This window comes from Aotus nancymaae, unplaced genomic scaffold, assembly GCF_030222135.1.
Source record: "Aotus nancymaae isolate 86718 unplaced genomic scaffold, 86718_ANA_hifiasm-v0.15.2.pri h1tg000022l_1, whole genome shotgun sequence".
Classification (NCBI taxonomy): domain Eukaryota; kingdom Metazoa; phylum Chordata; class Mammalia; order Primates; family Aotidae; genus Aotus; species Aotus nancymaae.
Window position 1 is genome coordinate 16,534,978 of NW_026988435.1, and position 17,539 is coordinate 16,552,516.

Below are 17,539 nucleotides of genomic sequence, written 5' to 3' on the forward strand. Positions count from 1 at the left end.
CACAGCACCACACTAATAAATAGCCCATCATAGGCTTTCCATTATGTTCTGAGTTTTACTGGATTTATTCATTTACATAACAGTGGATAAGATTTCCTCACTGCCCAGTTATATAGATGTATAACTGAGCAACTGTCTTTTATATGATGAAATAATGGCATCAATCTGGAAATATGTAACTGAGCTGTGTGGATATATCAAATTTCAACTGCTCAGCCTGAGAATGAAATTTGGAGAAATAAATTACTTTTTTGCTCTTGTCATTGAGAGCTCATTTAAAAATGTTCGTATTAACAATCTCACACAATTTTAAGACTTGGAATTATATTGTCAGAGTTAGTATCATTCAATGTGAAAGAATTAATTCTAGGTTGATTCACATAATATGTTATACTTTTTCCAGAATTGTTTGGACATAAAGTGACTGAGATATTTTATTATTTAAAAGAGGATAACTGCAGACTATTTACATAAAGAACACCTTTACCTTGTGATGAATCTTCAGTAAACTAAATACACAAGATAACTAAAAATGTGACTCTTTATGCATCTATATGTATGGATTGTTTTTGCTTGCTATGGCTTTTAAATATTTTGATAGATATACACAGCATGGATCATTGGCTGTATAGTACTCATTGTTTGTAGACTGACAAATCGTCTTAGCAAACACCGAACATCAGGGTCATCATTAGAGTTTTTACACTTGATAATCACATAGCATCTGGTGTCCTTTGAGCCTTATGTTAGAATTTAAAAATACAAAGTAGCTCTTTTTATTTTAGTTTTCAAAAGTATTTTGTATAAATTGGAAGTTAACATTGTATAGTATACCTAAAGTTTGCAAAACTGATTAAAATATCATGAGCACTTAAATTTGCTTTTAAACTGTTACTCTCATGACTTGATAAATAATGTGCCAATATAAACACACCTGCAGAAAATACTAAAATAAGTATAAGACAAAATATAGCTGAGTAATTGCTTTATAACAGATTTATGAGGGTAGGAAAATCCATAAATGGTTGTTAAAGTTAGCTTTAGGACATTTATTTTGTGTGGTCGATGTTATTAGAAGAGAATTTAGAGCATTGCACAATTAAACCTGATAGATAGACCATTTTACAAAGGCGCTTTTAAAAAGTTATTTTGTGGATAGTGAAGTAGTCATTTCAAACAGTACCTTTTAGTCATTAGTAAAGAGATGAGAAGGGCTCTTGTGTTTTTCCTTAGGCTTTTAACTCCCCCAGAATGTACTTAATCACTAAATATCATTGATAATAAATAATTTTGACCTGATTTAGGTTTCTTGAGAAAAACATTAAATCATATAATTCTGTGCTAGATTGTTGAAACTTTCAATGTTAGACATGGATGGGGGCTTACAAAGCATTTACTTTCACACTGCCTTTGACATTTACAGTGATTGTCAAATGTTGCATCACGTCACTTTTCAGACATGGAATTGGCTGTTTCAACATGGTTTCTATAAGAAAATAAAATATAGAACATGTTATTTTCCCCCAAACCTTTTTATAAGTATGAAATTGCTCCTATATGAGCAGAGTAATTATATATCTATGTTTATATAATATATTAACACATACATTGTGCATCTATGTTTTTCTAATTTATTAACACATACAAATCATTTCTTGCTAAAAGTCAGTTTGTTTAGGTCATGGAGACAAAACATTTCAGAATCAAAATTACATCAGAGTAAGGTTTAACTCTTTTTAAGATTACAAACAAATTATCCAATGTAGTAAAAAGTTGCTCTTTTTATATATTAAGAGCTGGAGAGGCCGGGCACAGTGGCTCATGCCTGTAATCCCAGCAGTTTGGGAGGCCGAGGTGGGCAGACTACCTGAGGTCAGGAGTTCAAGACTAGCCTGGCCAACATGACGAAACCCCATCTATACTAAAAGTATAAAACTTAGCCAGGCATGGTGGCGGGCACCTGTAATCCCAGCTACTCAGGAGGCTGAGGCAGGATAATCACTTGAACCCGGGAGGCGGAGATTGCAGTGAGCTGAGATCATACCACTGCACTCCAGTCTGAACAAAAAGAGTGAGACTCCATCTCAAAAAAAAAGAAAAAAAAAAAAAAGAGACGGAGATACCGGAATTCCAATCCTCCCTGTCTTACCTGATAGGTGATCTTATGAAAGTTACTTGATCATTTTCTTCCGTTTGCAAAATTGATATATTGAATAATTCCTTACAGAGCTGCTGAAGGGGTTCCTAATATATGATCTGACACACAGTTAGCTAAGACTGATGCCTCCTTATTATTAAACTCAGATGGAGAATGTTTATGTAATTTACACAGGATCACAGGCCTGATTCCTTTTGGAGAGGATCTTGATCCCAAGTTGTTTAACTACTAGTTGAGTAATGTTATAATTATGTCATCATGTACCTTAACTCTGGACCCTCCATGAAATATGCCATTTAAAGATAGACATTCCAATTTTTCAGATAAACCAAATTCTTGAGCACTTTTTATGTTCAAAACAATATGCTGGGTACTATGAAGGAAGTGTAGGTAAAAATGATGTGGACCCTATCTTCCCAGAGTTTATTACAGCTTACCGAAGAAGAGAACTGCACACAAATATCTACAGTATCAGCAGGATATGAAAAGTGGACTCTCAAAGATAGGATTAAGTGCTTTCAACTGAGCTATAGGAACATTATTGTCATTTCTTCAGCCTTTCAACCGATATTTAAAATGTGAGTAACAGCCTCCCCTTGAGATGTTCTAGAGAAATAATGGCAAACAAAATGAGTAAATACTTGCTTACATGGAGCACACAGGCTAATTTCAGAGAGACGTAAAACAATCACACAAATGTATAATTTTAACTATAATTTGTGCTCTGAGAGGAAAGTTAAGGTTGCTATGAAGATAGGTAGCATTCTGATATGATTTAGTGTCAAATTTAGAGGTAATTTCTTGAAAAAGTATTTTTTTAACTGAGCTCTAAAGAGTGAATAGTGATGATATGGGTGAAAGGGATAGATCCCAGGGTGTAATATAAACAGAACTAGAGGCAACAGGGTGTGTGGTGTTCTCAAGGATTGAAAGAAGGCCCGTAGGGCTAGATCAAGGAGAGGGAGAAGAGGTGACATGAGAAGACACTGAACTGTTACACAGCAAGGCCACATTAAGAATTTAGCTTTCTATTTTAAGAACAATGGGACCATGTTGAAGGATTTTAATCAAAAAACAGAAAACAAAACTCTAATTGCATTATTATTATTATTATTATTATTATGAGATAGAGTCTCACTCTGTCACCCAGACTGGAGTGCAGTGGCATGGTTTTGGCTCACTGCAACCTCTGCCTCCCCTGTTCAAGCAATTCTTCTGCCTCAGCCTCCCAAGTAGCTGGGATTACAGGCACCCACCACCAAGCCTGGGTAATGTTTTTTGTATTTTTTACTAGAAATGGGGTTTCTCCATTTTGGCCAGGTTGGTTTCGAACTCCTTACTTCAAAGTGATCCACCCGTCTTGGCCTCCCAGAGTGTTAGGATTACAGTGTTAGGCATATGAGACACCGTGCCCAGCCCTTTATTTTGTTTTAATTACTCTGGCTATATCATAAGATTGGACTAGAAAAGACCAAAATAGTAATTCAGGTGAGTTTGGTTGGATAGCTTAGACCAGAATGGTGGCAATAAAGAGAAGGAGGTAGATGGAATGGATACATAGTTACAATACAAACACTATGGAATTTGGTGGTCAATTGTGCATTTCAGGGAGGAAAGACAGGAAAGATGTAAGTTTCTGGCTTTGCAAGCTGACCTAGAGAATATTACCATTGAAATTATGATCCTAAGATATGTGTTAGGTGACATGCACATTGTCGTAGATTGCTGGGTTAGTTGCATTTGAATTGTAGATTCCTTAGTGGACAAGTAACTAGCAACATTATTAACTGCTTTTTGGGAAAGTGCCAATGTTTTTAGAAAGAAAGAATAAGAGGAAGAATACGAACCTTTTCTGAGTATCTGTGATATGTCAGGCATTGTGTAAGGTACTTTGGGTACATGGGGTGAAATAAATGTATGTTAGTATTCTGGTAAGCTTTAAGTTAAATAGCTAATCTACATCAGGACTTCTGAGTCCTGCCACTATTTTTGTGCTACATCATTCGTTGTTTTGGGAGGTTGTCTTAGGCTTTGTAGGATGTTTATCGGTATCATTGGCCTCTGTCCACTAAATGCTAGTAGCTCTCTGCCTTCCCCTTCTTCCCCACTTCAGTGTGACAGCCAAAATTGTCTCCAGAACCATTGTTCTACAGAATAATGTGAGATATTTAAGTGGAGGTGAAAAGTTCATAGTATTTTATGTATCCATTAAATATATTCTAAAAATGGCCCCCTTTATCTCTCTATTTTTATGTCTGAAAAGTTGAAAGACATAATGACAGGCTTTTATGTTAAACTCAATCTTTTCCCCCAAAAGAAATCATACTTACTATTAAACTATCCTAAGACTTAATTGTTAGAGATATTATCATTCATGAGTATCTATGTATACAACTTCTCCAATATACCAGTGACTGGATTTTGTCAGTTCAAATATGCTTATCTTCACTACTTGAGAATTTGGGCTCTTGTATTTGAATAAAAATGTGTTTCTCCCAAAAGTTTTTTTTTTTTTCTTTAACTCACTTCCTTACTCCATTCATATTCTCTGGAGTGTGGTGTTTACAATTCTAGTCTATCAGATCTGTTAACTGAGCTCTGCATTAAAAAATCACCTCAGTTTAAGGATTCATTAGCATTTAGCTACTAGCAGTGAAAACATGTCTATAAATGAGCAGAGGAATTCCATAGTCAAGATGATTTCATTTTAGCCCATTTAAAAAAAGCAGTTCTCTGATAGTCACTCATAGCGTTGGTCCTATTGTAAATACATTTGCTTTACAATAACATATTCTATTTGCTTTACAATAACATATTCTATAGAGTCAATCTAAGAGTTTGTAATACTGAAATTATTTTGTACCCAAATACCATAATAATCTTCTATCATTATATTTTTTTAAAAATTAAATGCTTCTGAATGTCCATACAATTAAAGTCATAGGACAGAAAGCACTTTAAGATTCAATTTCTCTGTCCCTTTGCCAGAAAGGGTTATATATAAACTGTTGTGGCCAAATGGAAATAAATCCTATTTTAAAAGACCTCCAGAGACATCATAGTTGGCAACCAATTCATGGTTCAGTGATCTTTACTGTTAACTGCTTCTTTTCTAGATTTTCTTTAAGTTGTTCATGCTATTATTTAGGCCCATTAGCATCTTTTCATCTGGCCTTAGTAGTTATAAGGATTGGCTGTTCCTGGTACTTATTAGACCTAATCTGAAGACTTCTGACGTATCTGTTCCATTATTTTCTTTAGATGAAAAAGGTCTTCTCCTCCAACCTCTGTATAATGTGCTTCCAAACATTTATCATCTTTCTGACTCATACACTTGTGTCCTGAATATGACAAGCAGATAGAAGATAAGAGGAATCTTCCTCCTTCTTTCACTTACTTCCTTCTTTCCTTTTATTTCCTTTGTCCTTTCTTTTACTTTCTTTCTCTCTTAACTTCTTATTTATACCTGAAGATTACTTTCTGAGCAATGTATACTCTTATTATACGAAAAATTTCAAAACAAAGACATAATTTGGAACTCTATGATACCACATTAAAAAAGGAAGAAAGTCTTTTGTTCTAAGTGGTAGTGGCTGTGTGTGTGTGTGTGTTTGTGTGTGTGTGTTGTCTGTGTGAGACAGAGAGAGATGGAGATTCTTGTCAAAAATACACTGTTTTGATGTTTCAAAAAAGATGGATATTTTGTTCAAAATATAAAGATTTCAAGTCTGAAATAATTAAAATTGGTTTACCCTTAAAAAAAATGATTGCAGTACTTTTTATTACAAAAATAAATTTTTCAAGCAGCATTAGGTCTGTGTTATCACCTGTTAGTTTCCAGGTCTTTTTAAAACTACAGCTAAATATTCTCAAATTATTTTTAATATGAAGAATTCTTTAAAACCAGTTTATATATATGTATGTAGTGATGATTTTGGTGGTAACAATTTTAGGTTACACAATTATTTATGGCAGTTTAAATGTAAAATCAAATTTATTTTATATCCTATTGCATATACTTCACCATATACTTCATTTTCTACTGACTAACCAGTAGAAAAAATTGTACAGAGAGTTGGGTATTGTCAGGAGGTCTAGAAGCCAGTCTATTGTGAACCATCTGTGACCTTGAGAAAGTTATTTAACAATTTAGGTTTTCTGTTTTCTTGTGCCAAAGAAGGTCAGACTGATAAGTTCTAAGGTCATTTCCAGTGCCAACATTTTATGGTTTTATTAGAGACAGAAACAGACAGGCTTTTGCCCTCTCTTAGCAAGAGAAGGGACTTGGGAGAGAGGTGCTTCCAATCTTAAAACCAAAAAGAAATGAAATTGAGAAGGGTTATGAGAAGGATAGGAGTGCAGCCTCCCATAAATGTTGAATGTTAGAAGCTAATGAATGAACGGGTTCCAAGTTACTCTGTATGGAAAGGAAATCTTTGACCTGACCTTTGGAGAAATGTAGAGAAAGGAAGAATATGGTGAAAAATTAAATAAATTCATATAATTTATTCTTTAGCTGAGAACGTTAGGGATAGTAATTTTTTTCAAGTGAGTACAAGGATTCTATATAGTCAATATTAATGACTTCTATTTGTTTACTAAAAGTGAATGAAAGAAAGGTTAAATTCTGAACTGACAGGCTTTCCTTTAGATAAGAGGATTCATTTCTTGGTAATCATAGTTGTTAAAAGCTTAAATGACCATTCAAGATAGAGTCATTTCTAAATCTCTGATGTTTGAGAAGTTTCTATGTTAGATAATGTTCTTAGATAACTTTTAAGATCCTTAATAGGCTATAAAATATTTTTCAGTTATCACCTGTCATTGATGTGATATGCACATTCATTAGCCTAAAGTTCTTAAACCCATTGGATTTTAATTAATAAAAGGATTCTACTCCTATGGGTTGACTGCTAGTAAAAACTATAAGCAAGAAAAGGGTTCTTTAAAATTTTTAAATTAGGTCCTTTCCAATACTTTTTTGGGTAATTATAAAAAATAATTTTTTGTTTTTAATATATATTTTTGAAATATTTTAGGAATTTTAAATTACTGAAAATACTTGAAAGTATTTAGGAATCATTTCTCTACTTTTCTGACTTTAAATAAGGCTTTATTTTAACTGCTTCAGCCTAATGAGATCAAATTTATTTTCACAGATTAATCCAAAAGATAATCCTATAACTTTTTGTGGTCTCAAAGCAAAATTCTATTGTTACAGTTTGTCAGGTCTTCTCTTTTGTAGTGCCTAAATGTTTCTTACTGTCCTTTAAAAGACATCATCTGTAAGGTATCAAAAACTGTAACCACGGTCTTTCCATTCTATGTTTTTGAGTCTGGGTAGCATAACTGGTGATGCTATGATAAACATTAAGCCTGTGTAAATGAGAAAGTTTCTTGTCAGCTTTTCTAACTTGAGTGAGTGAAAAATTGTGCTTAATTTGTTTTCTTTGGAATGAAAAATAAAGACATTATTTCACTCACGTTGAAGGAAATAGGGGAATTAAAAACCTGTTTCTAAATTACCTTGAAATTTTGCATATGGGACAGAAGTGTGCAATATAAATTTATCTTTGTGTTATAACTGTACTACTGAACAACAGCCTTTAACACTTATGTAAACTACAGGAATGTGTATCAAGTCTAATTAATTTTGACTTGTTGAAAGCTATGGATGGTATTTATTTGAGTAAAATATATTGTAGGTTTCTACTGGGCTATTATGAAAAAGTTCTGCATTTGACAGTAATTATATTTGCTTCTAAAATGGAGAGAAACAAAATAGCCATTTCCAATATTTTAAATGTATATTATTTTAGCTTTCTCTATTAAGATGCCTAATGTTTCAACGTTGAAAACAGAAAATGTGATTATGATTTATAAATAAGATTATAGAGTTTTCTTGGTTCTTATAACTTACTCACTTTTTTCTATACATCGTCTTAATTAAAAATTTGCAAGAATTTAAATGCAACACCTTTTAAAAGGCTTTTTATTCAATTTATGGTCATGGAGCAGCAAAACCTGGATGCTTGTTAGAAATGCAAAATCTCCAGTCACACCTTCAAACTGTAGCATAATCGTTTGTATTTTAACCAGCTCTCAGTGTGACTCATGCTTATTTGAGTATGAGAAGCATGGATTTCAATATCATGGAATATCATTGGCAGCATAAACCTTTAAATATTGAACTGATGCTGGAGTTGTGGAATTTAATGTTCCTTTTTTTTTCTAAAAATGCTCAATTTTTTATTTCTGTGTAGTTTTAGCATCTAAGATTTATAGTGTTTTTAAACTCATTACATATTAGTTCTCTAACCTGTCATCTGGTAGCAAAATGTAAAGTTATTTTTAAATGTTTTATAATTTTATAGTTCTCATCCATTGTAGCTCTGCCATTTAATCATAGTAGAGAATTTAAGCTTCATTTCTATTTTTCTTAAATTATTCATGATTATACATAAAATGCTAACAAATATCATTCATGGATAGTGTGAGCCATATATTCAAATATTAACATGTTCTTTATCTTAAAAGAAGAATCATTGTTAAGTCAAATCTTATTACTTTCTGTTTCATTTTATGTTTCCTTATTTTTATTTATTCCATGTTTTCTTTTTTTGTTTTGTTTTAGTTGGGTCTGGTAAGTTGACATTTTATTGGCCATCTTCTAATCACCGTGTCACTGTGACTGGAACTTCTCTTCCCCTTTCCATCCATACCCTTCCATGTCCTTCAACCAATCAGCCTCCATGTTTCACTTGTCATTGGCCACAAAGACAGACTACACAGAATAAAGTCTGCAGGAAGTATGGGTAACTGTGACAAAGAGTAAAGGTAATGGGGTTGCTAACTTTATATCTTATTAAATTATGTGTGATCTGCATCCTTTTATTTCTTCTTTCCTGAAATAAGTGGTAGGATTGTATCTTGGTTAAGTATTGTTCCAATTTATATCTCATAAGATTAAACCAAAATACATGCACAAAATGATTTTGGTTCTTTTGGTTCAAAATATATTTGTGAATTCATGTGTGTCTATATGAGTTTTTATAACTATTGTTCAATAATAGTCATTAAAAATCCTGTTGGTGAGTAATAGCCTTCCACTTAGGACTGTTTGCACTCATTTTCATTTCTGTGTGTCAGATTCATTTCATTTTGTATAGGAAATAATCCCATGATGTGTCTAAAGTTTATCAAAATGTACTTCGATAAACGTTTGTCCCCATATAAATAATGAGCCATCAAATTTCTAAGTGCTTACCTTGGAGAATGGTCCAATTATTTTATAAGGTCACTAGAAAGCAATTTTTAGATAATTTTACATAAATGTGCAAAAGGGTATGCCACAGAATAACACTGACCCTAAAAGAATCTCTCTCACTATTTTTAAGTTAAAAAGTTACAATAGGTCAGGTGTGGTGGTTCATGCCTGTAATCCCAGCACTTTGGGAGGTGGAGGTGGGTGGAACATTTGAGGCCAAGAGTTCAAGACCAGCCTGACCAACATGGCAAAACCCTATCTGTACAAAAAAATACAAAAATTATCCAGGCCTGGTGGTGCACGCCTGTAATCCCAGCTACTCAGGAGGCTGAGGCAGGAGAATTGCTTGAACCATGAGGTGGAGGTTGCAGTGAACCAAGACGGTACCACTGCACTCCAGTCTGGATAATAGAGTGAGACCCTGCCTCAAAAATAGAAAAAAAAAAAAAGTTACAATAATACTGTAAAAGTGACTTTTTATATTAATACAGATTGGGTGGATTGTTCAATAATAATGTAATATCTGGCCATTTGAAAAAATAGCTTTCTATATGATACCTTACAAAAAATACAAAAATAAAGAAAAAATTAAAAAATTAAAGTACATGCACAACAGAAATGAAGAAAAAAGAAAAAACAATACATGTAGACAATGAAATAACATAAAATAATAAAGGTATAAAAGCACAGGATGATAAATGAGTTGAATATTTATGTGATTTATTATGTATTATATAATCTATATTATATAATTTTATTAATACAACAAAAATATCTAAATAGATTAGAAAGACTATTAATAGAATGGAAAAATAGTTACAGCCTATAGGAGAAATGGCTAAAATTGTAGCCTATCAGGAGTTCTTAGAAATCAAAAAACATCTGAGCTCATGAGCACTAACTATACCCACAACAAATCAAATATCAACCACAAGGTGGTTTGAAGAAAAATGTTTAACGTTTCAAATCAAAAAACGTTAATTAAGAGGAAAATCTGTTCTTAGTTTGGCAAAGATGTTAATGCTCAATGTTTGTGAGGTTTGGGAGAAAAGGCTATTTGTTTGTGGTTAATGAAAATATCAGTTGATTAAAAACATTCCTGAGCATGGTTTAGCTATACTTGTTAGTATACCCTGGATCTTTGCATGTTTGCAGAACCTGTAACTCTACAGCTAGCAAATAATTTTTATTATACTTTTCAGAAGGATGTTAACATTACCATTGTTTTTAACAGTAAAAATCAGAAATAACCTAAATTTAAAACAATTGAGATTGGTTTAGTAATTAAAAGTAATTTGCATATTGTTTATTAAACAGTCTTTAAAATGATTTTTTAAGTAATATGACCCAATATCTATAATAGAATTATTTGTAGCTTTTCTTTTTTTCCCTTTGTCTAATTTTATAGATTTTCACCTCTAAACATAAATGACCTTGGTAACATGATTACGTATTTTTGATTACAGCAAGTTTACATATTGTAGCTTTTTTTCTGAAATAAAAAAATTCCAATATTTCATCACTAACATCATAAACATCAAGTGGACACATATAATGAATGGCCTTCTAAGTCTAAATAGATAACAATGACAGATTGATAGATAGATGCATATTTAGTCCATTAAATTTTTTCTTAGAGGTACATCTACTACAACTGATATTTAGCACACATGTAGAAGAGGGTCTTTAAAAGTTATATTTCTAAGACATATCTTGTGGTTGATGTCACTGTTGATGTTGGCTTCAGAATATGCCTACAAAATATAGTAAATTCGTTTCCAGGCAAATATCCTGTGTGGAAGGATTGCTTCAGGATGAATGTAGTTAGCATAAGGGTTTGTATTCCTTGTTCTCAAATAAGTCTTTGAGGTTTGAGGAGAACTGGCATTTTATAAAAGAAACATAGATTCTGGCACACATTCTTAAACATGCTTCTGAGATTTAGAAAAGAGACCACCCGAAGTTTTTTACTTAACTAAGTGGTTTGAACATTATTTATATTTTCCTACTCAAATTCCCTGCATATTGGAAAGTCATATTCTCCCACTCATCTAATTAATCACTTGGATTTCTTTCATTGAAGCAAACCAAACTCCAGTCTGAATTTAGTTTATTATCCAGTCAATCTTTTCAATTTTTTGGTCTGATTTTGACATCAATTATTCCAAACCTTAGGGAATAGAATGCTCCTGTATGGATTTGTACTGGAGGAAAATCCCCAAGCGATGATGCACTCACCTATTATTATACCTGGATAATGATAGTGTTTGCTAAATTCATGAGTAAGCCATTCAATCACAATCACAGTTTTTTAAAAAATTATAAGCTAGAACTTCAGTGTTACCAAATTGAACTTAAACTATATTTCCTAACTTCGTAGTTTCTTCCCTGTAAGTTAGAGGACATTTGAAAGCCTGTGACCTGATTTTTCAGGTCTCCTATAATTTTCTAGCCAAATGTTATAATTTCTACTTAACCTCAATTTAAAAAAAAAGATTATAGAAGAAGGAGCACTAATCTAGAAGTTAGGAGGTCTAATTACTTTCTTCACTTTTGCCACCATGCAATCATCAAGTCGTTTTACATTTACTTTTTTTTAAGGAGGTTTTATATTTGAAATATATACATATTTTTAATATGTATATTAAATAACCTTTAATATTTTTATGACCTACAAATGTAAATACCCAGAATTGGGGACATTTTAGCAATTTTATTAAAATTTATAAATTGATAAAATGTATATCTTTATATATTTTATATATATCAAAATATATTTTACGTATATATGTAATTAGATGCAATTGACCAAAAATATTAAGCAAAAGACAAATATCAAATACTGACCTTCATTAACAAATCAACTATTGTGAGCAGACTGATGACATTTGTGAACAGAATCTCAATGTTATCTGATTCATAGTCATTTTAAGGAGTTTCCCTTAAGTGACTGATTTAAGTAACTCAGCATACTTTGAAAGAGAAGGTTAGAAATAGTGGAAAAGTCTTAAAAAGTAAAGTAGACGAACCCTGTCCTGTAGAAACTGTTAAATGTCACTTGAAGCAATCATTCACTCCAATGTAAACTGAGACGAGAGGAGAAAAATTAGGTGTTTAAGACAGCTGATAAGAAATGAATTTGAAAAGTGTAAACAGTAGGTAAAAAGACTTACTTTTGGTGTACAGTTTTCCAAGCCCAAGGCTCAGCCCAAAAATAAGTATCTTTTTTTTTTCCAGAAGTGACACCATCAGCACACCTAATGTTTTCAGCTACTGTTGTATTCAATGTAACTGACACAATTTTCTGACACTCTGTTTGCTGCTGGATGAAGTAGCCATTTAAATCGGTATAAATCAAACACTCCAGACAAAGCTGGCAGTATTTATAATGTCAGGATGAGCAGATGTTTCAAATTTGCTCTCATTTCCATATATATTCTGTTTGAACATGTCCTTGCCTATGTAAATGAAAGAGGCATTTGACTCCACTATTGCTTTAAATTCAGTTCTATTCAAATAATTGGACTGAAGGTTTTAAATGTTAATAATTTGCATGGTAGCATTTCGGGAGATTTTGAGTTAAAGTAATTTTAAGACCTGCCTGCATCAGGAGGTCCTTGTGTGTATGATTCAAGCTCATTCACCTTTAAGCAGATCTAAATGAGAAAAGATCATATTTATTCATAAACAATTCAGGTATACTTTGAATGTATAGGATCAAATTGTAGCTTTAGAATTCCTTTCAATATGTGGGTTAATCTTAGAAGGTCAGGTAATAAAAAACTTCATATAACAACTCTATTTCATTCTCTAACTGTGAACCTAACATTTTAGTTTCAAATTAAGGACAATAATTATCATTAATGTTTTACGTAACATTTATAAAATAACGGCAGCACTTAGAATAGAAGTAATTGTCTCAATTAGGACAGTAACTACATGCTTTTTAATTCAGTGTCATTTGTTTCATCTACTTTAGAACCTCCACATTTTGTTGTGAAACCCCGTGACCAGGTTGTTGCCTTGGGACGGACTGTAACTTTTCAATGTGAAGCAACCGGAAATCCTCAGCCAGCTATTTTTTGGAGGAGAGAGGGGAGTCAGGTACCACTTTTTTCTAATTTTTTTTAAACCAGCAAAGACGGTTGCCAAGATGGGTGAGAAGAGAAACCAACATATTACTTAGTCATTCAGCTGTCACATTAAGAGAACTGAGAAATCTCTGAGTGTCCAGAAAATTTTAGCAATGAGAAGGAAAACAAACTTATCTTTACTGCTTGAATTCTGAAAGCAATTTTCTCTACCTAGTTTTGGTACACAAGGTGGTATGTAAAGTTTACCTTTATTTCTAGTTCAACCAGTTTAAAAAGAAAAGAAACATTTCTTTCTCAACATTATTCAATTAATTATCATTTGTATTATTCGGGTATCAAATTATATATTAAAAAAGACATGTACATTTAAAACGGATAACTATTCAGTGATTTCTCAGAAAGCTTCAGGAGTCTAAATTGCCTTCTGAATCATTACTCTATATGAAATTCTCTTTAACAGAGATGCTGTGTTAAATATATTTGTTATATTCAAATGTGTTGAAAACTATCATATGTGGTCAGCATTTGCTATCAAATATGACTCTAAATATTTTATGAACCACAATTTTTTATGTATATGGAAACTGAAATACAGAGATTTATACTCTTTCAAACTCTAAGTTCACTATTGGGCTTTAGTTTAATAAACAGAAAATCTTAGAAGAGTTTAAAATATCTTTTTGTCTCATCTCTTAATGATTTGCCTTCTTCAATAAAACAAAATGTGGTTGGGCACAGTGACTCATGCTTGTAATCTCAGCACTTTGGGAGGCTCAGCCAGGAGGATCGCTTGACCTCAGGAATTTGAGACTAGCTTGGGCAACAGAGTGAGACCTCATCTCTACAAAACTTGAAAAATAAAAAAAATTAATGGAGCATGGTGGTGAATGTTTCTAGTCACAGCTACTCTGGAGGCTGGGGAGGGAGGGTCACTTGAGCCCATGAGGTAGAGACTGCAGTGAGCTCTGATTGCATCACTACACTCTAGCCTGGGTGAAAGAGCGAGACCCTGTCTCAAATATAAGTATATAAAACAGAATGTTTCCCTCTAGTTATTTCTGATATGCATAAATAAATGATTGTCATTTATTTTTAATAGTTATTTTTGCCCTTTTTTTAATTTTTGCTTAAATCAATTGTGGGTGTTTGTTTCATGGTCTTGTTTCTAATGTGCTCTCATAAATAACAGGTCATTTATTGACTGCATTTAATATTTCATAGGGAATGTTATCAAGTTCACTTTTGCTTTCACTTCGGTAGCCAAATATTGATTTGATTGTGGTATATAGGCCCTTATTTGAATTCTAGAATCTTGGTGGGTCCTAACACATTCCATTTGGCCTCAAATAACTAAATTTGCTGACAGCAAATTAGAGACAAGAAAGAATGAAATATTTTAATAGAGCAGGAAGAATTTTAAGTGCATTTTAGAAGGAAATCTTTGTAGCAAAAATAGTAAATCTACTGGAACCTCTTCTTAATAGAGTAATATTTTGATGATTCATTTAAGTTATTTAAACATTACATCAAATTTTCAGATAATTTTCGTTTAGTTCAATAATACAACTCATTTTTCCCCTAAAATGTTGTCATTGGACATATATCCATGGAATAATACTTAAACCATTATAAAATAATATATATTAAAAGGCACCAAAGCTTTTTAAAAGAATCTATTTTGTTGTGTTAGGGAAAATATTACTATTTTTTATTTCATGAAATTCAATAACATAATCTATTATTTTGTGTGACATATACACTAAGAAGCATGATTTTTCAATTAAATTCAGTATATGAATTTTAGGAAATCTATGACAGATATTCTCACATGTAACAGGAGAGACGAGATGTGTGTTAAAAGTTGGGTATAGGTTACTGAACATTTACAATGGTTAGCTAACAGACATGCTTATTGTGGTGCCAAAATAGTATCCTTGAATTTAATTTGTCAGAATTTGTTTACATTTTAGATTTTTAATATATTAAAGGTCTTAGTATTAATAATTCTAGTAGTCATATATAAATGAAGTAAGACTTTTGTCTTTGTTTTTCTAAATATGTAAACATTTTTACTATAATGATAGTTAATACTCATATCTAGTATTGCTTAAAAACTGACAGAAAAATATATATTAATCTTTAGAGTTAATTAAATTTTCAAATAACCCTATTTGAGGTTAGATTATTAAACCTTGTATGTGTATACATGTACATAGGTAGATACTTATGTGCATGGACATGTATATATGTGGGTATGTGATAGAAGAATATTTAGCTTATTTTTGTATGTGTATAGAGACAGATAAATATGTATCTGTGTATGTATACTATATGTATGTTTTTAAATGTAAATGTATAAATGCCAAAATATTGGAAACTAACAACCTATTTTTATTTTCCTCCCTCTCAATTTCTGGATTCTAGAATCTACTTTTCTCGTATCAACCACCACAGTCATCCAGCCGGTTTTCAGTCTCCCAGACTGGTGACCTCACAATTACTAATGTCCAGCGATCTGATGTTGGTTATTACATTTGCCAGACTTTAAATGTTGCTGGAAGCATCATCACAAAGGCATATTTGGAAGTTACAGATGGTAAAGTGTAAAGCATTTTATTTCAAAATGTCCAAGTTTGGTTTAGGATCCAAAGAGGGTGCCAGTAGATATGTTTATTTCCAACTTTATACCTTTGTTATGGCTATTTTTGTATAAAACCTAAGAGGGTGTTTATACAATGGTAAGTTCAAAAGTATTCTTATTTTGACTTAAATGTATCATAAATTTGTAGCATTCAGTCAGATTCATAAAACATAGCAATTATCTAAGGAGAAGTTTAGCTGCACCTAGGAATGTTTATGTTTTGGAAAACAAAAAATTATTTTGTAATCTCTTAGTGTAAATTACCATCTCTTCTCTTTCCTCTATAATTTAGGAGATAAGATGAATCTTTAGGTCATAAGCCCAAAATTTAACAGCTCACAACTTATGATAATGAGCAAGTTTTCTTCAATGTGATTTTATTCTGCCAACTCCCCTAAATATACTCGATTAATGCCAAACCTATTATAAAACACAGTGCTGAACAAAATCTCCAAATTGTAAGATGAACAGTAATGATAATTTGAGAAGATAATGAAAGAAGAGAAAAAAACACATATAAATTTGTTTTATTTTCTGTATATGTATTTTTCTTTCATATCTTATTTCACATATTTACATATAAATATATGTACATGTATAGTATATATGTGTGCAATCAAGAAAGAATTACAAGAATTTTTCCAAATTAAAAATAGAAGCAAAGCCATCACAGTAGCAAGGAACTTGTTACCTCTGAAACTAAATTTATTGTAGTGATTGGAATTATATTTTCACTGTCAATTCCAAAAAGTAGATGAAAGAGCATTTAAGGAAAGAAACGTCTTGTTTCTCAGGGAAGAAAATGGAACAAGAATAAAAGAAGAGGAGCAGGAATAAAAGATACTTATTCTATATATTGTGTGGTTGATTTTTTAAAAACTTCAGATAATGATTCAAATAATATAATAGTATAATAGCAGTTGCTTTATTTTATGCTTTCTTTTCTTTCTTTTTTTGTTTTTTATTTGGAGACAGAGTCTTGCTTTGTCACCTAGGCTGAAGTGCAATGGCACCATCTCTGCTGACTGCAACCTCCACTTCCCAGGTTCAAATGATTCTTCTACCTCAGCCTCCTGAGTAGCTGGGATTACAGGGGCGCGCCACCATGCCCAGCTAATTTTAGTATTTGTTAGTAGAGATGGGATTTCACTTTGTTGGCCAGGCTGGTCTCAAACTCCTGGCCTAGTGATCCACCCACCTCGGCCTCCCAAAGTACTGGGATGACAGGCATGAGCCACCTTGCACGGCCTAGCAGTTGCTTTTTAAATTAGAATCTGTGGAGTCATCTTTGACTTCTCATCTTTCCCTATCTCTGTATCTATTCATTATCTTTTTAATGCATCAGGTTGCCTTCATCTCTATTGCAACTCCCAGAGCTA

The 17,539-nt window shown here is 32.3% G+C and overlaps 1 protein-coding gene across 6 annotated transcripts in view; it reads left to right on the top strand.

The window, feature by feature from the left end:
- ROBO1 (roundabout guidance receptor 1) overlaps window positions 1–17,539 on the top strand; it is a 1,127,367-nt gene that overhangs the window by 1,029,422 nt on the left and 80,406 nt on the right. For all 6 annotated transcript variants that reach the window (XM_064380017.1, XM_064380018.1, XM_064380019.1 and 3 more), the window contains 2 exons: window positions 13,405–13,529; window positions 15,944–16,115. In XM_064380017.1, coding sequence (XP_064236087.1) covers window positions 13,405–13,529; window positions 15,944–16,115 — 297 coding nt within the window. The remainder of the gene's footprint in view (window positions 1–13,404; window positions 13,530–15,943; window positions 16,116–17,539) is intronic.